This window comes from Rhinopithecus bieti, unplaced genomic scaffold, assembly GCF_001698545.2.
Source record: "Rhinopithecus bieti isolate Rb0 unplaced genomic scaffold, ASM169854v2 scaffold_42745, whole genome shotgun sequence".
Classification (NCBI taxonomy): Eukaryota; Metazoa; Chordata; class Mammalia; order Primates; family Cercopithecidae; genus Rhinopithecus; species Rhinopithecus bieti.
The window spans coordinates 6,684,556-6,705,253 of NW_016819184.1; the positions used below are offsets into that span (position 1 = coordinate 6,684,556).

Sequence of the window (20,698 nt, forward strand, 5' to 3'; positions counted from 1 at the left end):
AAGAAAGGAAGAAAGAAAGAAAGACAAGAAAGACAGAAAGAAAGACAAGAAAGACAGAAAGAAAGACAGAGAGAGAGACAGAGAGAGAGAGAAAGAAAGAGAAAGAAAGAAAGAAAGAAAGAAAGAAAGAAAGAAAGAAAGAAAGAAAGAAAGAAAGAAAGAAAGAAAGGGAGAGAGAAAAAAAGAATTTCATGAAGTTTGGCAGTGACTTTCACAGAATAAACAGCTAATTCTCTATGTAACACTGAAAATCGAGAAGTTAGCTTTTCAGTGTTTCTCCCTACCTCCACAAGTTTCTGAACAAATAGAACCTAGATCTCCAAGCTTACTTATTACACAGGGTAAGCTACTGGCAAACAAAACCAAATACCTGCAGTATAAGTTAAAGACGAAAGTAACTTTCATGCAAAAGCCTCTTCTAATTGGGTGCTTAGTTTTTTCGACAAAATGTGGCCATCCTCCAACCATTCTCCCGTTGCTCAACTCATCTTCTATCTAGTCCTATCTCCGTACCAACCTATCTCCTTAGGATATCTGCGTCTGATGAAGATACATGGAAACAAATGCTCAGCTAGACAGCTCTATGCATGTGGGTTCCATTCCAATCTCTACACTGTCCCAATGTCACCAAAAAAATTTGAATAAGTCATTTCATATCTGGACCTCTAAGAAACTACTTAACTGAAAGGAAATGTATCATCTAGTTACTCATTCAAAAACTGCAACTGAAACATATTTTGCTAAATACCTATAACAAACACAATTAATATAGACATGATTGCCAATTTTTTGTCAGGTTTTAAATCTACCTTTAGCTTCTGAAAACTAAATTAGTTTCTGAAAACTGAACTCTCAAAACATCAGCATTGTAGTGGAAAATCCTAATGAAACGCTGGCCAGTCTGGGATCCAGCCCACTTCTAAGAACAAAATAAAGGCCAAATACTTAAGTGTCAATTTACGTAAACACTGACAATGGTGACCACAACTGGTTTTCCTGCAAAAATATATGCATAATGTTCTGTAATCAGTAACTCAATGGTTATCATTTAAACAAAAACATCCTAAATTCAAGCTTAAGCAACTTGGTAACTAAGCAATTTAGGAACTACTCTTCCTACATAAACATTTATACTTTAGAACACTAGTCAAGAAAACAAACTGGTAAAGATATTGTCACATTACCTTGATCAGTGTTCAAATCATGCATTTTCAATTGATGATCTAGTCCTCCACTCCAGGCATGCGTTGGATCCTATAAAACAATTTTGAACCATTTAAAAACTAGAACTTTTGAAAGGGTTTCAACTTTCTTATTTCTACAAGTAAGTGTTCAGTTTATGCTGAGGATATGCACTGGACTCAACTATTCATGGTAAACAAACCAAAAAACCGCATAAAAAAGCAAGTGGTCACTAAACTCCTGTGTCAGGAAATTAAAGGAGGGCTGCTTTATTCTAGCCAACACGCTAGCTGAGGGTAAACATACATTTCCCCTAAATGGTTTCGTTCAATACGGCAGCCAAAACAGTATTGTTGCAAATACAATGATCATTTATGTTCAGAAAGTTTACAGAGTTACTCCACAAGCCTTTAATGGAAAGGGGAAACGGAGTTTCCAATGTCTGCATATCCCCAACCTACAACGGTACCGGCTCAAGGCAGGTGCTCCTGAAAAGCTAAAGAACTGTCTAAATAACGCCACCGACAGACGCCTCTACCCAACACTGGAAAAGAAACGCTCTTAACGTGGAGAATCGTAACACAGGAAGAGGGCTGGAGCGGGGCGGGAGGGCACCTACGTAGAAGGCGCAGTCCAGGACAGCGCCGGTGTGCTGGTACTTGAGCCGCATGGAGTTGGCCGGCACATCGTAGAGGCGCACGGACGTGTCCCAGGAGGAGACAAGCAGGAACTGGGAGGTGTTGGGGCTGAACTTCACCGAGGAGATGCCATCCTCGGGTGGCTGGTTTAGCTTGAACTCGTTGGAACCGGTCATCTGCAGAACAGGGGCCCAGTCAGAGTCCCCAAGGGTCCCGCGGGCTGGGGCTGCGCACGGATAGCCTGGCGGTGGGGAACCCCAGAGGGAGGGGCCGAGACGACCGCGAGGAGTCTCTGCGCCTGCGCCGAGCACTAGCCCGCCAAGGTCGGAACTCGTCCCCTCCTCCGGCGGTCGCCGCGCCCAAACCGGCCCGGCAGGCACCGCAGTCCCCCTAAACCCAGCCCGGCCTGCAGCAATGCCCGGACCCCAGACCGTTCCCTTTCCCTTCTCCCGGGTCCCGTCGCCCCGGGCACTCCTAAAAATAAAGGGAAAACAATAGAAATGAAACGGGATCCCCTGCGAACGGAACGGCCCTGCCAGTTGCAGACCCGGGAAGTCCCTGGAGAGTCCGCTCCCGCACACCGTCGCCTCGCCTCCCTACCTTGGGCTCCCCTCAGAAGCAACGTTTCCACTACTCGCCGCTCGCCACCGCCGCCGCCGCCTGCTTGCTTCCCTCAGAGCACTCGCAGGCTAGGCGAAGGAGGCGCAGAGGAAGCTCCAGCGTAGACCTTCCATTGGCTGATTTCAAACGCCAACGACTCAGTCTAGGCGGCCGATTGGTCCGCTCAGCTGCCCAGCATCGGTCAACCCAGTCATCCTGTTCCGGCTCAAAGGGAAACCGCTGCTTTTCCGATCACGTGGGCTCATTTTACCACTGAGGCACCGGCGTTCGAACTGGACGCGTGGAAACTACAACTCCCAAGGACCATCGCGCCAAGGCTCTTTTCACGCCCTCTCACGCCCGCGTATGGCATTCTGGGAAATGTAGTTTTCTGGTGGGGGGGCTGACGCTCTGCCCGCCCTCTGAGTAGAAAGCGGGAAAGATCTTTACATCTCTGTCCGTGGCGCCGTCCCCTTTAAGTTAGTCTCTGAAACACAAGAATCCCATTTTGGTCAATACTTCCATAGTGCTAAAGTTTTCTCCCTATCCCTGGATGTGCACACGCCCGTGAAGCTAACGAAAAGTTGATGTAGAGAAGGAAATGTTTGCTCTAATTAATTAACTGCATTATTTTGCCTTGATTTTTTTTTTCTCATTTCTTTGGAATTTCCACCTATAAACCAGGGTCTCTCATTTCCCATTGTCTCAAGTTCTACTGAAGAAACCCGTTCATATTTATATTATGCTTTCTCTCTCCACCCCATCTTTCCACATTGAGCCTCCACTGGTGCCAGGCCTGGTGAGAGGCTCTGGAAAGATGCATGTAATCAGACCAGCCTTTGCCCTGGAGGAACCCCCCTTCAGAAGGGTGCACAGCCTGGGAAACGGTACTCTGCAATGTGTTAAAGCTCCCACAGCTTCTTTTAGAGCTGCTTATTGAAGGATCCTAAAACGGCAGCTGCAAGCCTATCCCCTTCCACTCTGTCCTGCCACTCCCCAAAGTTGCAGGCTCAGTATGCTCCATTTACTGTTTTCTAGAATCCTCTAGATATGAGGATCAAGAAGGTTGCTTATGAGAAATTATTTTATCTCCATGAAAGAAAAGCAATACTTAATCAGTAGAATGAAGTGACTGATTCTTGAATGTCAAAGGTTCACTGAAAATTTCAATTTAATCGATGCTTTAACTGCTTTTCACTGCCTTTTGTAAAAGAAAATATATATTGTTTTATTTGATTTTGTACGAAGTGAGAGAAAATTGTTGGGGTTAAAGTGATTAACTTTTAAGGGACATTAATGAGAAAGTGTTGGTGATCTTTATGCATTCGCACACCCTGAACTGGATGCACATCTTTGTATGATTCCTGACACAATAAACACACAACAGCAACCTTTCTGCCTACTGCATTGATGATATTACTGCTGAAAGACTCTTGCCCTCCTTCCTTGCCAGTCTGGTACTTAGTTCTCTATCTCTTCTCTTTCCACAAGTTAATGGCTGAATTCAAAATTTTTAAATGCAGTTCCTTACTTCCATTCTAACTTCAGCTAAATAATTTTACCTCTTGACTTATCTGGTTCCTTCTCCCAGTTGTTTATTTAATTATATTATTGTTCCAAGATTCTGAGCATGAATTACCCACTAATAAAATCTAAGTGTATTTCATTATCCAGTGTGTGTATGATTCAGGTCCCTGTGGGCATGCAGTTGCAGCCCAACTCGATTTGAGTTTTCAAAAACGTCAATCTTTTAAATCCAGTTTAGAGGCTGAAAGGAGGCTGATGATTTTGCTGATTATTCAAATGAATTGATAGTCTTGAGACAGGAAATCTGGCAACAATGGAGTCCTGAACAACATTTAAATCCAAATGCAGAGTGTGTGTGTGTGTGTGTGTGTGTGTGTAAAACTTAGTTATCTGTAAGAGAGGAATTTCTAAAAACTAATTATACTGTTGGATCACGGTTGACAGCTACTTTCTGGATTAGTAAAAAGAATGAAATATACACATCATGACAGACTGGAAAAGGATCATTCCCTAAAATTTTAAGGGCACAGATCACTGTCATTAAGTGACTGCAATGGTTATAAGAAATCATTTCCTATAAGGGAAATCTACAGAGGATACAGTGGCCCAACACTGTTAAAACCATGATCTCTTGTAAAAACTGTAATCTGTTGAAATGCAAACAAAAATGATATGGATGGAACATTCCTATAGAAGCAGTTCTTTGGATGCAGTTTGTTTTTTTCGTGGAATATTCAAAGAACATTAGAAAAAATGTTAAAAGTCATCTGGAGCAAAAGAATTTCATTGAAATGAAGTATATGTATACGATAAATCACAAGAAAACGGATCCACTGTCTCTTTTATCTGACTACCCAATAGCATAGTTTCCCAGCATGTACTAGGGCCCAGTAAATATTTACTGATGTAAACTCAGTTGAAATAAATGTAATTGAACTAACCTAGTGTCAGCAGATGTGTTCTTGGGTAATATCCTTCTGACATCACCTTGGAATAGATGGTGATTTTTATGAAATCTAACGCGAGGAGAAAAAACATGATCTCAAAATGGACAACATCAGATAGAATATTTTTGGCCAGTTTACAAAAAACACTGCGAGTTACGTAGACGTTTACAGATATCCCGTGTATATTCACAAAATGTAGATAATTTCGATGCCTTGCAGCTCAGAGTCAACTCTCATACGCAAATGTTTTCCTTCTAGCAGATGAGATAGGGCCTCAGCGCTGCGGTCTCCAGGTTCCTTTGCATCTGCTCTGCCGGGCCAGAGGTCAGAGGCAGGCGGACGGAGGAGCTCGCCCCAGGTGATGCTGAACCACCGGCTTCCTCCAAGCTCAGGCTTCCTTTTCCGACGTTTTGCCAAGAACAGGTGGCTGTAATCTAACGGGAGCGAGAATCTGCAATTTGCTTGACACTCCCGCGGCTATTCTCTCGGTGCGGCACCCTCCCAGCCCCTGCGCGGCCGCAGGTGTCAGGGCGAGGAAGTCCGTAGGCGGCCCCGCCGCGCGTCACGGTTCCATTCAGAGCAAGCGCCGCGTGCTAACCGGTGATCCAGCCACACGCTGAACCAATGCAAACTATTAACAACAAAAGAGTGTAGGGAAGCGCCTTTGCCTCCCTCGCCTTCCTTGCTTGGTACCGGTTCTCGGATCTCTCCTGAGCCGAAGTACTGCCTCACCGCCCCCAGTTTCCTCTCCGCGTGGCACACATAACTCCGCCACCGGCCGGGTAGCTGGGCGCAGCGACAAGCTCGTAGCGCCAAACTCGCGGCTAGCAAAGTGGAGGCTTTACCAGGTACAAGCAGCGCCATCGCCTGCTTTATACCCCTGGAGAGGAAGTGCGCGGCACAGGGGACGTCGTAGCGTGACCTGCTGTGGCCAAGCTCAAGGCGAGCCCAGTGCTGGGAATATGCCGCTGGGCACCCGGCTCGCTCGTTCCCGGAAAGCAATCGCTTAAGTGGCGAGGCCTGCCTGCCTGTCTTTGTCTTTCTCCGCGCGGGCTCAGGAGCTGGATTCCAGCCGCAGTGCACTCCAGCCGGCGCGACGATTCTGGGCGAAGGAGGGAGAGTGGGCGGGCAGCTCCAGCCACCTGCAGTCTGGGCGGTGCCAAGGTCCCGACCTTTAACCCCTGACCCCAGTCCCACCCTCCACGTGGCGCGAGCCAGACTTCTGCAGAGAGATGCATGCAAGTCTTTCCACCGAAAAACCTGAAAACCTTCCGTGCGTTATTATGCCGGGCAATTAATCCCACCAAAGTTAGCAAAGATGTTTAAAATGTTTTATTTTTTTCTCTTTAAAAATATTTACAGATCTGAACTCTCCCCTTTTCGTCTCTACCCATCCTCGGGATGAGGGAAACGAAAAGAAGCAATTAGGTAATTGTCCAAAGCCTCTGAGGACCTGGCTTGGCCGAACGTGTATGCATGTACATATATACAGGTGTATATATGGGGGAGGAGTGTACCTGGTTTTGTAGGTGTTTGCCTGATTTTTTTTCCTACGAACCAGAGGCTGTCTGGCCAAACTCCCTTTCCCACCACCACCCGAAAACATCCCACTCCGAATGGTTTTCAAAGCGTACTGGTTGGGTCTAGGTAGAAAGCAGGCTCTCTGACTTAGGGAATGCCGATAAATACCCGAAACAATCAAAACAAAAAGTAGGGCAGAGGCCATAAATAAGAGCTAATGAATACACATGGTGTATTTCTTCATATTTCTGGAAACACGCCGCCTTGCTCCGGAGCCCTGCTTACAGTGCAGTCCGCGCCCGGCTCTGCGGGCAGCTGGAGGCGGCCCGGGGCGCAGGCTGGCGGCGCGGGGAGGCGGGCCGGTCAGTAGTCGAGCTTGTTGTAGAGGTTGTAGAGAGGTAAGGCCGAGAGGTTGCTGCCCGGGTAGTAGAGCGGCGCGGGAAAGGCGAGCGAGCGCGGCACCGGCACGCGCAGCAGCGAGCTGTCCCGGAACACCAGCGGCATGCCCACCAGAGTCTGAGCCGACGCGTGCGCCATGTTGGCCGCCTCCAGCTCTGCCGAGAGCTGCCGCTTCCACTTGTTGCGGCGGTTCTGGAACCAAGTCTTGACCTGGGTCTCCGTGAGCTGCAGGCTGGAGGCGAGGCAGGCGCGCTCCGAGCTGCTCAGGTAGCGCTTCATGTCGAAGGTGGACTCGAGCTGGTACACCTGGCTGCGCGAAAAGACTGTGCGCGTCTTCTTCTTGGCCGCGCCAGCCTGCCGCTCAGCGCCGCCGTCCCGCGGCCGCTCGGACCCTGGCGAGGGCGAGCCCGCGGGCAGGAGCCTCTCTTTCTCTTCTTTAAAGTCCGAGTGCGAAGGAGAGAGGAAAGGCGTGCGCTCCGAGCCGCCGGGGCCCGAGCCTCCGCTGCCCTTGGGGGTACCTGAGAAGCGAGAGCAGACAGGAAGGCCATGGAGTTGGTTGGGGAATCTCGGAGACCGCCAGCTCTCCCTGGGACCATGCAGTTGGCAAACGCCTGCCGCCTTGGTCCCACCTTACCAATCCCCTCCTCTTATCCCTCACTGGCTCCCCAAACCCAGCACCCCGTCCCTTAAAAGCGACAAGAGAAGGACCCAGCTAGTTGGAGTATGGAGTCTCTGTGCTCCCACCTTTATGAACGGGCCTGGGGCAACAGGGAGAGGAGGTCTACAGGGGGAAACATTAACATGGTTTTAAAAGGCGAATTTGCCTTGTAGTAACTGAGCTGGAAGAGTTCCTCGAGCTTTATAGGGTGGCATCATTTCACAGGCCATTTGTTTGGAAATCACGCTAAGGACTAACGCAGGGCTCCCCTTCGTCAAATGTTGTAAAGAGGAGCCGTCTCTGAAACGCACCATTGTCAATCATCTTGGAGTGCTAATCATTCCAAGGAGGAGAGAGAGAGAGAAAGGCAGAGATACGGAGCGAGTGAGGAAGAAGACGCAGAAAGAGATTACGGTAGAGACAGACTGCCCAGACCTGTCTTGCAGATCTCCACCTCGTGTCCGGAAAGAAAGCACCAGATGTGCAAAGTGATTGAGGACAGCCGGGCGTACGGCAGGCTGCGTGTCCCTCTCGCTGTGGTCCACTCTCTTTAACAACTCAACCTTCCCCAAGAAGCCCAAGCCCACACTGGTTTGTGTTCGCCTCCTCCCGAGGGCCTACCGGGCGGAGGAGGCACCACAGTGCGCGCGCCCCTTTCCTGGCGGTCCCGAACCCCAGGCTGCCGCAGCTCTGGCCAGAGGGGGCCCGGCGCGGGAGTCTTGGCGGGGCGCTCAGCCTCCCTCCCCTCGCGCTTGCTGGCTACCACACTGGCGACGTGCGATCCTTACCCAGGCAAGGAAAAGGGATGGGGGGATGGTGCTTGGGGCCCTGCTCCTTGGGGCCGTGCGGATCTGGGCAGAAGCAGGCGGGCGCCTTCCAGCCGTCGTCCGGCTCCTCCTCCTCCGAGGACACGGATAGGCTGCGCTTCCTTGCTGGCCAAACGACGGGCTCCCGCGGTGCCTCCGAGGGGCCCCCGCCCAGGATGGACTGGATGGTGAAGCTGGAGATGCCACTGGCCGCCGGACAACCCTTGCCCGCATCTTCTTTGCTGCCCATCCTGGGTTCATAAGAAATTGGAGGAAACCAAGAACTCCCTTTAGAGACGATCTGGGTGATCTGGGTGGAAGGTGGTGCAGCAGGCAGGCAGCGGGGAGGGGCGGGGAGGGAATCTAGGGGGGAGGGGCGCCGAGGCTGGTGAGGCGTCCCTTCCGCGCGAGGGACGCGCGGGCACCGGACGGCTGCGCGGGGTTTCCTGCCCGCCCGGCCCTGGGTGCGCCCGCCCAGCCCCGGTGCAAATGCCCCTTCCTCGCCCGCCAGCTCGCCGGGTCTCCGGCGGCGCGGAGGCGGCGCGGCCTCATTTGCATAGAGGTTACCCGAACGCGGCCAATCGCAGCGCCGCCGAGAGGCCCCGGAAAATTTCAAAACGCTCGGGCCAGGCATACAGCGCCGGTGCGCCCCCAGATCGCGCCAAGGGCCGGACGGGCATCAGCGGCATTTAACCAAGGGCAGCCAGGGCTGAAAGCAGCGTAGATTCTAGCCCGAGTTGCTGACGGCTGCGGCGACTCCGACCCCTTGGACCCCTTGGACCCCTCTCTCCAGAGGCAGGGGCGGTGCGGGACTCGGAGCTGGAGTGGCTCGACGCCTCTGCAGGCGACGTGTCTCCGCGCCTCCCAGGGGCTTATACAGGCTGCTCCACGATCCTCCCCCAGCCCTGCACCCCTTCTAGCCCCAGTGGGCGGGCCGAGCCGGCACTCCCGGGACCGTGGCGCCCTGCGTGGGGATGAGGTGGGTTAGGAGCAAGTGTCTCCAGGAGGACGCTCATTCTCTCCAGCATGGCCAGTAGCCCTTGGAGCAGACAGTCCCCTTCCCCTTCTGTAGACCTCATCCCTGTCACAGGTCCTACGGAACTACAGGATCTTTTGTGGGAGGGAAGAAGTCCTAAGACCTCTAGTTGAGATCTGGGTTCAAATCCCGGCATAACTATTTACACACTGAGTGAACTTGCACAACTCTGATACCGGTTAAAGCCTCTCTGCCCTCGTAGTCGAAAATAACTTCTCGGATTGCCTCAGGTAGGGATGGAAAGCCTCGAAGCACTAGCATCGCATAGTAGGTACTCCATAAACCTGGCGGGGTAGCCCATGGCCCGCCCGTGTTTTAAGCCAATCTGTGTTTTTGTTTTTGGTTTGTAAATATTGAAGGTTTCGGAACTGCTGCAGAAATAGATGCTTTGCTCCCAGGAAGAAGAGAAGGAGCTGGTAACAGGACTCAGTTTTAGAACTGGGCAGAGTCGATTCAAATCTCGGCTGGGTGATCTTGGGGAAGATACTCGGAAATCCTGAGCCTCAATTTCTTTATTCCTAAAATTGGAGGAAGCAGTGCCTCCCTCGCAGAGGCTGTTGTAAGGTCAAACTACCCAGCACCGAGCCTGGCACACCGTGGGGCCCAGTAAATAGTGATTCTCTTTATGTTCCCATGGCCCCCTTCTGTGCCCTGGCTCTCGCCCCTTTAATTCCTAGACCAGCTGTTACCTGAGCTAGAATTAGCCCAGCCAAGCAAAGCGGTTTGGGGCCACAGTCGTCTGCACAAGTTTCCTGGAAACTGAAGTGAGGCAAGGCCCGAAGTGCTCAGGCAACCCCACCCCCTCAAGCTGTGGCCTCCGGACCCCTTGACCAAGAGATTCCGGGAACCCTGTCTTTAGGGGGCCCCCCAAGTGCAGCCAAGGGTGAGTGGAGACTCTGGAATCAGTCCCCACAAATGTCCAGAAGCTGCACGATGACGATGCAGTTCCTTCCTCGCCCGCGCCGCGCCCGGGTTATTAAGTAAAGCGCTTATAATATCATTAGCCGCGGTGAGTTACCGACTGCGGCCCTGCCCCTGGCAGAACTCTCCCTACTTAACTCCTCGAAGGGCTCGTTAATGGGCTAATTGATTAGGAGTCGGCCGTGCAGCCGGGGCAGGAGCAGGCGAGGGGGCGGGGGCCAGGGGTTGCGCGCCGCGGCCCAGGAGGCCAGCGAGGGGCAGGTGCCGGCCTCCGTCACCGCATTAACCTCTTCAGGGCTCGGCGGCAGGGTCGAGACACATTACAAATGGTCAGCTTTAATCATGGTGTCAGCTCATTAACCCGGAAGGACCTGGCGCTGAAATACAATTTGTGCGTTCTCCTCTGCGCCGCGGCGGCGCAGGCTCCCGGGCCACGTCGCAGCGGGTCCCGCGTGCTCCCGCGCTGTTGGGGGGTACACGAGAGGTTCAGGGAAAGAATCGTCCGATTCTCACTAACCATCCGCTTCCCGCGGACATCCTAAGCTGGGCGCTACCTCCGGAGCCAGGGTCAAGGCACCCCGAGGGGAACTGGCCGGCCAACTCGGGGAGCAGTGCCAGCCACCCCGCTGGGGAAGAAAGCTGGGGCAGGTAGGGGAGTTGGTCGAACCTTCCTGAACTGTAAATACTTCGTGCCGGGAACATGCTGGGAATTCCCCATCATTCTTCACTTTAATCCTGATGGCAAACAAGTGACACAGATCTATTCACTCAATGTACAGGCCAGGAAACCGAGGTTCAAGAAAACAAGAGACTAGCCCAGGCAGAGAAAGCAAGAGTCGTGCTCAAGGTTGTTCCACTGTCAATACATCGCACTTGGGAGGAGGGAGAGAGGAGCAGACACGCATTGAGCTTGGAGGATGGCTGCAGGGGAGGCTGTGAGGATCCCGCTGACTCGGGATGGTGGGGGCGGGTATATGGGTGAGGCCAGAGCCCAAGGAGTGACCTCTGTCAGGGCAGAGGTGGGCCTCAGAAAAGCAGCTCCCAGGCCCTGAAACAGTGAGAGACTAGGGAATCGACCCTTGCAAGGAGCCTGGCTTGTGGACTCTAAACAAGGAAGTTATGAAGCCTTGTGTCCCTATCTCTCCTCCACCTAGGGATAGTGTGGGAAGTCAAAAAGATCCATCTTGCCTTATATTTCCTCTGCCTCCTCCCTTTAATCGCTTCGAGGGTCTAATCTTCACCAAGGCACTTCCTCTGCTGCCACATCCGGCAAAGGACGCATTAATTCGCTGGAAGGCACTTGCATAAACGCCTATGGACGCTCACACATTCATTCAGCAAAGGTTCACTGAGCTCCTACTAGTGTGTGCACGTCACACCCACACTGCACTTAACCAGGGAAGAGATGGTGGTGGTCACAGGGCTGGGGCAAGGAAGGCTGTGGTGGAGACCCAGCTCTGCAGCCTGACTGACTGCAGCTCCCCTGAGCTCTTCTGGATTGATCGCCCGAGGGACCTCCCGCCCCTCCAGCATCTACAGCCGTCACACCGCAAGGACCGGAGGGACAAGAAACAACCTTGCTTGCCACCCCCTTCTAGCATACGGGGATCTTCACCTGGAGCACGGAGGCCCAGACGCCCTCTCCTGGGCCCAGTGTAGCTGCAAAACTCACTCCCAGGAACACTCAGTTCCTGGAACCACCACCCACAGACACCTCACGTCTCTCCCCTAACGAGTGGCAATCCTTCAACTCAGTACTATCGCACACCCCGCCCACCCCCCTAGCCTTGGGATAGCTCCGCCCAATCCTACTCATTTTAATACCCACACCTTGGAGGATGGCCCCTCTGCGTCTCTGGGATCGACCCCCTGTCTCGGTCTCCTAGGAATGAGGCATAACCAGGTTCCAAGGAATGATAAACTTTCTGAGACTGAAAGACCGCTTAAAGTTTAGGTCCCGAGATTATGCCACTGCTCAATATTAAAGCGGCCCAGAGCAAACTTGCCGAGGAGCCTAATAAAAATTGATCCTCTCTGCTCTGAGGCAGTTGGGAAATAGGCTGGCTGAGCCGGGTAATAGTAGAAGAAGGCTCCCTCCGAAATGACAGATGAAGTCATAAACAAGTTTGATCTTGGAATCAAGCTTCGATAAATATTAAACACAGTCTGCCCCCCCCCCCACGCGAGTGGATTATGATATATGGCGTGTCCAAACTTTAAAATAAGGAAATACCAGAGAAAATGATCTCAATAAATTTTCTAAGTATAAACGTTGATTATGTTTCGATTTTCATTCAAGGGCCTCTGCTGTTCGTTCTTTGGTGCAAATGACATCTCACAATAGGCTTTTGGGGAAAAGGGCTCCCTATTTGAAAAAGAGAGCCCCAGAGGTGTACAATTTATGTAATCTGCGGCTGGAAAATGAATTGTGTAATTTATTGGAAAACAGAAAGTCACGAAGATTGGATCAGCATAGCCGAGTCCCGACACTCCCCCCCACCCCCACATCCATCAAGTTCCAATTAACAGCCTAACCAGAGAGCTTTAATGGGTTTCCAATCTAGTGGCCTGATAGACTCATCAATTCCTCTGGGAGAAATTAAGAAAATCGACCGCCCCTTGGCGACGCAGTGTCATTCCTTTCTGCAACTATATGTCAAATTAAAAACACAATTAAAATTTAAACTGTTTCAATCAAAGGGTGCCCTGCAACCTATGTTTCACTTAATAGAACTTTGATGAAAATCTGATGCGTGCACTCCATCACCAAGGGGGGCGAGGGCGGTGAAGGAGCTCACGAAAGAAGGGGATTCTTTATATTTCTTTAAGACATTAGCGCTTGGGTGAGGCACACCAGGTGACTCCACCTCACCGCTCCTGCCTCAGCGATAGGCGCAACGCGCTCTCTCGCTGGCTCTATACCTCTCCCAGGCCTAAACCCAAAGGGATCCTTTTGGAACCCGGCAACTCAGACTTTGGGAAGTTTCCCCCGGAGATGCATCGCCGGGAGCAGCAGCCAAGGAAGAGATCTGGGCTAGTACAGCTCGTGCGCACCTCCAGAGGACTCTCGGAGGAGGCGCGCTGCAGTCTCCAGCTATCCCTTCCCTCGGGTCTCCGGAACCGCCCCGTCGCTCCAGTGATACCCTTAGGGGTCCTGGAGATGGAAGGGTGGGGAGGAATCCCAGGCGCATACATGGGACCCAGTGAGGACGAGGGTGGTGTTTCTATCCAGGAGCGGATTACCCCCCTCAGCCTACGCTCCCCACCTCGTGCACCTTCAGGGTACTCGGCGGGAGAGACACACCGGGGACAAGTGCAGCCCAAATCTCAACCCCAGACCCGGATCGGCGGCACCTGGCAGGGCTCAAAAGTACATCCTGCCTAGTTGTCCTCGTGGCTCTTTCCTTTCTTCCGCCATCCTTCCCCACCCCAGCCCCAATTGTTTTCAGGTCAAAAGATCAACACCATCCACCCTGCACACCGGCCGTGCACACTGCCAGAGTCCTAGGCCCAGAGGCAAGGGATCACTCACATCTCAAAGCCCGGGTTAGGGGGTGGGGGTCAGCGAGAGGGCGGGGAGCCAAGAGTGGGAGCCCTGCGGATGGCTCCTGCGGGGCCACATGTATATGCGGGGGCGGGTGTTGTCCTCTGGGTGTGCCCGGCTGCGCTTTGGACCCCAAGCAGGGGTTTCTATGAGGTTCCTGGTTCTTCCACCCTGACCCCATCGCGCGCACCCCGGTAGACAGGTCTTCTTAACCGCTTTGCGGAGTCTACACTTGGACCGCTAAGCGGAAGACGCCCCCTGGCTGGGTCACTGAGCCACGGGAAGTGGACGACCCGAATAAACTGGGCAAAATGGAATCGTGGAGGGCAGGGTAGCGCTCAGCAGAAGCTCAAGCCCCACTGGGACTCTCAAGGGGAGTCCAGGTGCCCCGCGGGCGCAAGGGGGTGAAAGCAGCAGCCTGTGGCCCTTGCCCAGGCGGCTGGACAACGCGAGGCCTCTTCAAAGCGCTTGCAGGAAGCAGCCGGCAGCACTGCCCTCCCGCCCTCAAGCCTCCGACCCTGGTCCCCATCTCGCAGGCCCCAGTCCTAGCTGACCCAGCGTTCTGCCGCAGAAGGGAAAGCAGATCCCACTGATCTTTTCCCCTGCTCCCTTTCTCCCAACTCTACCTCCAGCCTCTCACACAAGGAGAGCGCACGCACTGGGGTTCTCACCGCGTGGCCTCTGGCTCTGCGACGCCAGGAACCTGTTGAGGGGGCCGTCGCGGCTCAGAATGAGCACCCGGTGGTGGGGGGGCAGTTTATATCTGTCTTGCTGTTGTTTGATGTACACACACCTACTCTATTTACTACCAAATAAAAGAAATACATCTGTGTTGCCAACAGAAACAGTTCGCATGCTGGCTCTGTGGTCTCCCAGGGTCCAGAGGCCTGGGGGGTGCTCAGAGCGGCAGAGCCTGGCACTGTAAAGAGGCGGACACTAAGTAGGATCCCAGCCTACAAGAACATGGGGGTCTGCAGTGGGATGGTGGCTGGCTCCGCTAGTTTATCCCAGATGGCTTGTGAGGAGGGATTTCGAGGCATTCCAGTCCAAAGGATGTTCATTCAGGCTTCCTGCAGCAGAGGTGGGAGCGCCACCTCACTCTGCCCAATCCTTTCCCAGGATTCTTCCCAGCTTGCCTAAGCCTAAGGCCATCGGAGAAAAGGGTCACTTCGAACAAGATGTGTGTGATTACGTCTGTGCCCCAGCAATGGTGGTGATGCCAAACACATTTGTATGCTAGGAACCCATGGAACTGGTGTTAGGAGGTCTACAGTGTGTGGATGTGTACGTGAGTGTTTATATCAAATGTGAGTGTATCCTGTGCGTTGTTTCCATGTGTGTCTCTTTGGGTGGTGCAGAAAGGATTTAGCCTGGAAGCTGAAGTCATTTGCATTGACTTGAAGATTAATTGGGGTGCAGATGGGGAGGAAGAATCTAAAGCTAGGGTTGGCAGAGAGAAGCTGGGCTCCACAGTCTGAAGGAGGGGTGAAAAGACAAAATTGAGAGTGCCAGTTCAGTGTCCTAGGAAAGAGGACATGGGATGCCCTGTCTTCCCCTAGGGAATGTCCAGGAGGAATTTTGTGTAGGCACCTTCACTTTTCCCAAAAAAGTCCCCTTTTGGTGAGTGGTGCCAGCAGCTCCCAGCAATCTTTGCAGAGGCAGCAGGGAGGGGGGCATTCTGGGTGGGGGAAGAAGACGGCCAGCTCTGGAAATGTGACAGCCCCACTAAGTGCCTTCTTGGCTTCTCCTGGCTTGAAAATCACAGAAAAACTTGCAGTTGAGCTTAGGATGCTTTGTGTAGAGTGACTTCTGCGCTCCACAGCCCCACACCCTGGCTCAACCCCCTCTCTTGCCTTGGAATAAATACGGTGACCCCTGACAGGAGGGAAGGGAACATTTCCCACCTGGACCAGCTTCTAGGCTCACACAGCCACCAGTCCCCAGGCCAAGTTGGCACCACCTCCCTCCCCCAGGGCACACATCACTGTTTGGGGGAGGAATGCTCAGGGGTCCATGGCAGTGGGGCTCCCCAACAGGAGGAAAAGGGAGGCTGTAGGAGCAGGACAAAGGATAAACTGTGCTTGTGGAGAACCAGTTATTTCCCGACTTTGTAAAGACCTGGTCAGTCAAGAACCGTTTTCTAGAATCCAAACACAAATAAAGAAGCATTTTCTTTGCCTTTGATAACATCGTGTTCTGACTGTAAAAATCTAAGAACGTGTTTGCTATTGCAACATTATTTTTAATGAGCTGTTATTGGCCTGTCCTGCGGTTGGTATTGCCAACAGTAAAAGGCATCACCATGTTTGTAGGTAACACAAGGAACAACATATTTTGACCCGAATTTCTGTTTATTTTTCATTTATGACACATGCCCTCGTTTTTATTCCAAACCAGAGGGAAATAAAGAGAGATCTATCTTCACTGGGGTCCAGGCTAAAATTTTGCCATAAATACGCATGTCGGTTTATTTGGAGGGCAGTTTTCCATTAACAGAAAACTATACTGGACGTTTCAGCCACAGTAGAATCAATTGTGTCGATTGAATTTGAGGAACCTAGCAACGCACTGCGAGAGGAAAGGCAGGCGTGCAGGCGCTCCCCAGCGGTCGCGCCCTATGGCTGCTCTCTGGAATCTTTTCAGCCTCTCGGTTCCTCATCTTCCCCTTTCGGCTTCCCAGCTTCAAAGGTGCCCCGCCAGGAGTCACACGTGCAGACCTCAGCTTAAAGGCAGGCGGCCACACCCGACCAGCGAGTGTCGCCCAAGCACCTGCTTCTGTCCGGCGGACCCACCCTTCCAGGCGGTTCTGGCGCGCTGTGCCTCCGCAGGCTGCTCACCAAGAGCGCGGCGACCTGGAGCCCAGTAGCACGCGGGCGTGGTGAGCGCTACGCTTCCCGGCGTCAGCCAGGACAGGGTCGGGGATCTAGAGATGCCGCCCAGAAGGTTTCGGGCTCCGGGGGAAAGAGAAGAGCCTGGCACGGAAGAGACAAGGTCTTCTCTGTTGCAGCTGCCGCAGCTAGATAGCCTCTGTGCCCTCACATTTAGCACATCAAGACCGCGCCCATGCTCTAGCCGCCCCGGGAATCTCAGCTCCTCAAGCCCTGCGGAAGTTCCCCTCTGCTGGAAGTGGGAGCAAGTCCCAAGAGCTGGCTGTCCCCGGAGTTGTCCTCTTGTGGCCCAGCCTCTCCTAGCCTGACTTGCAATCGGCCTTCGGCTGCTGCTAAACTCTGAACTCACTTCCTTCTTCCCTCCAACCAGAGCCCACCAAAGTCAACCAGCTGACGAATGCCCAGGGATGCCCTGTTCAAAAGCTCTCAGCCCCCGAAGGAACCAAGGTTTAAGAACAGAACGCGAGACTGCAGTTCAGTGTTCGGAAATACCAGCTGTCTCTGGTATCTCGCCTCGCGCGCTGTCGCTTTGCTCAATTTCGCAAACTAGATGAGCCTAGGTCCACTCCCCTTCCACCTAGCATTCTTCCCTGCTCGCTGGGCGTTTCAAACCGCGGAAGGTACAGGGGAGAGAGTGCCTCTGGTCGCGAACAAAGCCGCCTCTGTCTCCACTGCCTCCCGGATTACAGGGATGTGCGTCCAGGTTGCCCTTAGGGAGCGCAGAGGCAGTCAGCGAGCAAGACAGAAAAGAGTTTTGGAGACACTTGCTCTGAGGAAAATCGTCCATAAGTACACACTCTGGCAACACGAAAAGCTTTTCTTTTTAATTAATTCAATGTCACGACAACATTAGTGTAACAATATTTTGTGGATTTTTTTTTTTCTCTTTTTCTTAAAAAGGGACTCAACCCAGGCAGAGGTGAGAGATGACGGGAAACAAACTATCGCAGAACAACAGGTGTAGCAGACAGAAAGAAAACAGATTGGGTGACAGAGCCAGGAGTCCTGCGGAGTAGAGGGTGAACTTTACAAGAAATCTGTACACTTATCAAATAAGTTAAAATTCTTCTAAATTGATTGTCCTTCACTTAAAGCGCTCCAGTATGCCTAACTTACTCCTTTGAGCATCACTACCTAAGCTTGTTTCTTCCTTCCCCTCTTTCCCCTGCCTAACTTTTTCTTTCTAAATGAATGACCACGATTATACAGTGAAAAGGTCTGTTTCCCTCGGTGGAGGAGGAAACAGCTTTCTCAGGAAATTTTGTACAATATTGCACAGGTCAACGTACAACAGTTACTGCAGAAAATGGAAAGTAAGAGGAGAGGGAAAAATATACCATATTAAAAATACTGAAATTACTCTCTTAAAACAGGGAACAAAGTAATGATAGTAATACTAATAATAATTTACAAATGAAATTCTCAAAATAAATGCTACTAATAAATAAGACCACTTAGACGAGGCCAGATATAGAGCTGTTTCAACAGTCAGAGTTCTGATTTTTGGCTGTCTTTTCCCTTTAAACACTTAGAGAATTCTTTCATCACAAAGTAAGACAGATGAAGAGGTTAATTGCGACAGACCTCTCCAGAAGAGAAAAGCGGCCTGAGTCAGGATTCTTATGAGAGGCTGCTCATATTCTGAAAATTAAGGTGGATAACTGATTTAGGGGTTGGGAGGAAGAAACACACCCAGAAATCCAGAAATAAAAGTACTACCATATGAATTCTCTCCTCTGGATTCTGAAAACAGTCCTATAGAAAATGAATAAACTAGGCGGGGCGCGGTGGCTCACGCCTGTAATCCCAGCACTTTGGGAGGCCGAGGCGGGCGGATCACGAGGTCAGGAGCTCAAGACCAGCCTGGCCAACGTGGTGAAACCCCGTCTCTACTAAAAATACAAAAATTAGCGGGACGTGGTGGCACACACCTGCAATCCCAGCTACTCGGGAGGCTGAGACAGGAGAAACACTTGAACTCGGGAGGTGGAGGTTGAAGTGAGCCGAGATCGCGCCACTGCACTCCAGCCTGGGCGACAGATAGAGCAAGATTCCCTCTCGAAACAAACAAAAAAGAATAAACTAGAGGGATTCAGGTTTTGCGCTCATTTTCCTTCTATAAAAATAAAACCAAAAAGCCACAGCGCAACGGAAATTTGGTGGGGAGGGCTGCACATTTTACAAACCTATCGGCTGAAATATTTGACCCGAAAATTTGGTCTTGTTCCTGCTTTCTCTTAATATAAGCCAAAAACCAAAAGTAAGAGGGGAAGCGCCTCCAATCCATTAGGGATGAATTGCACGAAAATGCATTGCAAATACTTACAAAACGCTACCGACTGGGGGAGGGGAAGCCGAGGCTGCGCGCAGAAGCCCCAGTTCCTGAAGGCCGCTGGACGTCTCGGCGCCCTCGGCCCGGCCCAGTCTCCTCCGGGGTCCGGACGAGGAGGCCGGGCGCTCCCTCCCCCACCCCTCTGGGGCTTCAGACTGGCCGTAGCAGCGGCACGGAAGAGACTACCGGGTGCGAGTAGTAGACGGGGTGTGGGAAGGTGAGTAGCGGCTGGCTGACTGGCACCGGGGCCCCCGCGGCTGCAGCCGCCGCGCCCTCGGCCGCTGAGTTCTCGTGGTAGAGGATGGGCACCCGCACGATGCGCTGCGCCGCGGCGTGGCTCAGGTTGGCCGCCTCCAGCTCCGCCGCCAGCTGCCGCTTCCACTTGTTGCGGCGGTTCTGGAACCAGATCTTGACCTGCGTCTCGGTGAGGTGCAGAGACGCGGCCAGGCCGGCTCGCTCCGAGCTGCTCAAGTAGCGCTTCATGTCGAAGGTGGACTCGAGCTGGAAGACCTGGCTGCGCGAGAAGACGGTGCGCGTCTTCTTCTTGCGGCACGCCGGCTTCTTCTCCGGACTCTCGGCGCCCTTCTTCCAGTCCTCTGCGCCCGGAGTCGCCGCCGCCGCCCCTACGCCCACCCCGGCTGCGCCTGGCGCCGCTTCGCCTTCCTTCTTGCTTTCCTCGGAGTCGCTCTCCTCCAGAATGATCTCGTCCGGGCTCTTGGAGTCCAGCTCCTTGTGGTCGGGGTCGGCCTTGAGCAGTGGCTCCGGAGAGTCGCGGTCCGTGCCCGAGGCGGGGGAGGAGTCTCGCAGGAGGGCCTTCTCCGAGGCTGGGGAGACAGACAGACGGACGCACACACATGCACACCGACACAGCCTTGAGCGAGGCCCGGCGCCTGGGGACGGCAGGCTCAACCCGCGCCGGCCTCCAGGTCCCGGGCCATGAGGCCTCACCATTCCCGCGGGCCACCTCCTTCCCGGCTGGGCCAGAGAAGGGGCGCCAGGTCCTGGGATCACCCTCCTCCCGAGGAAAGGCGAGCAGATGGTGGCATCGCAGCCACCTCCTTCCTTTCCCTCAGCTTCCCCGCCAGGGGCCGGCAGAACGGTTCCCTTTCGGCTTAGGCGCATTGGAATCACCCCCTCCTTCCAGGCAGTGTCCCGAGCCCCGGCCGTCTGAAGCCTCCCTATTCACGCCCGAGGCCACTTTTCCCGGGAAGCGCCGTGCCCCGGGCTCCAATTCCACTTCTTTTCTCACCAAGTGGGATTGGATTCACGGGCAGCGCAACCCAGGGCGTGGGCAAGAGATGCAGGCCAGGGGCCGAAAAAACTGACCAAACAGGATTTGCGGGTGCTGGGGTCCCAGAGCTGCGGAGGGAAGCAGCGCGGGGCTGGGACAGAACGGGCGCGCAGGGGGACAACGAAAGTTCAAAGAGTGGTCGGTACCTTCAGGTCGCGAGAGGTGGCCGCCGGCGGGGGTCAGGGTGTAGGGGTACCACCAAGCTGGGGAGCGCTCCAGGTAGTGCGCGGGCAGGGCAAACCTCTGCGCCGGGATCTCAAAGCGGGGGAAAGCCAGGTCGCCCACCTGCGAGAGCGCGAAGCCCGTGGCGCCCTCCAGGGCCCCCTTGGCCGCCGCGGCGGCTGCAGCGGCGGCGGCGGCTGCAGCCGAGGCCGGCGCGAAGAGCGTCCGTGGGGGCGGCTGCGGCTT

General features: G+C 53.2%; 3 protein-coding genes across 7 annotated transcripts in view; all 3 read right to left on the reverse strand.

Moving 5' to 3' along the window:
- BUB3 (BUB3 mitotic checkpoint protein) overlaps positions 1 to 2,695 on the reverse strand; it is a 43,969-nt gene extending 41,274 nt beyond the window's left edge. For 2 of the 3 annotated variants that reach the window (XM_017858678.1, XM_017858677.1), the window contains exons 1-3: positions 2,421 to 2,694; positions 1,802 to 1,996; positions 1,185 to 1,254 (exon numbers count right to left, since the gene is read on the reverse strand). In XM_017858678.1, coding sequence (XP_017714167.1) covers positions 1,185 to 1,254; positions 1,802 to 1,996 — 265 coding nt within the window. In that variant the 5' untranslated portion in view covers positions 2,421 to 2,694. Of the gene's footprint in view, positions 1 to 1,184; positions 1,255 to 1,801; positions 1,997 to 2,420 lie in introns of all 3 variants that reach the window. The other variant, XM_017858676.1, reaches the window with a different exon arrangement.
- A 3,516-nt stretch (positions 2,696 to 6,211) lies between these two features.
- On the reverse strand, positions 6,212 to 14,495 carry HMX2 (H6 family homeobox 2). Of its 3 annotated transcripts, none has more exons than XM_017858679.1 (3): positions 14,451 to 14,495; positions 8,261 to 8,529; positions 6,212 to 7,332 (listed from the first exon to the last, which is right to left on the reverse strand). In XM_017858679.1, the coding sequence occupies exons 2-3, from the start codon at positions 8,526 to 8,528 to the stop codon at positions 6,779 to 6,781; spliced, it is 822 nt and encodes a 273-aa protein (XP_017714168.1). In that variant the 5' UTR covers position 8,529; positions 14,451 to 14,495; the 3' UTR covers positions 6,212 to 6,778. The 3 variants fall into 3 exon arrangements, with proteins under 3 accessions (XP_017714168.1, XP_017714169.1, XP_017714170.1); XM_017858680.1 differs by having other exon boundaries at positions 14,406 to 14,494; XM_017858681.1 differs by having other exon boundaries at positions 14,439 to 14,488.
- A 4,654-nt stretch (positions 14,496 to 19,149) lies between these two features.
- Positions 19,150 to 20,698, reverse strand: part of HMX3 (H6 family homeobox 3) — a 1,967-nt gene continuing 418 nt past the window's right edge. Inside the window, exons 2-3 of the mRNA XM_017858619.1 lie at positions 20,437 to 20,698; positions 19,150 to 19,823 (exon numbers count right to left, since the gene is read on the reverse strand). The exon at positions 20,437 to 20,698 is cut by the window's right edge and continues 1 nt beyond it. Of these exons, the coding sequence (XP_017714108.1) occupies positions 19,150 to 19,823; positions 20,437 to 20,698 (936 nt within the window). The remainder of the gene's footprint in view (positions 19,824 to 20,436) is intronic.

Coding starts and splice junctions, on each gene's coding strand:
- HMX2 (XM_017858679.1), bottom strand. CDS start 8,528: ATGGGCAGCAAAGAAGATGCGGGCAAGGGTTGTCCGGCGGCCAGTGGC. Junction 7,333..8,260: donor CATCCCTTTTCCTTGCCTGG/GTAAGGATCGCA, acceptor CTCGCTTCTCAG/GTACCCCCAAGGGCAGCGGA.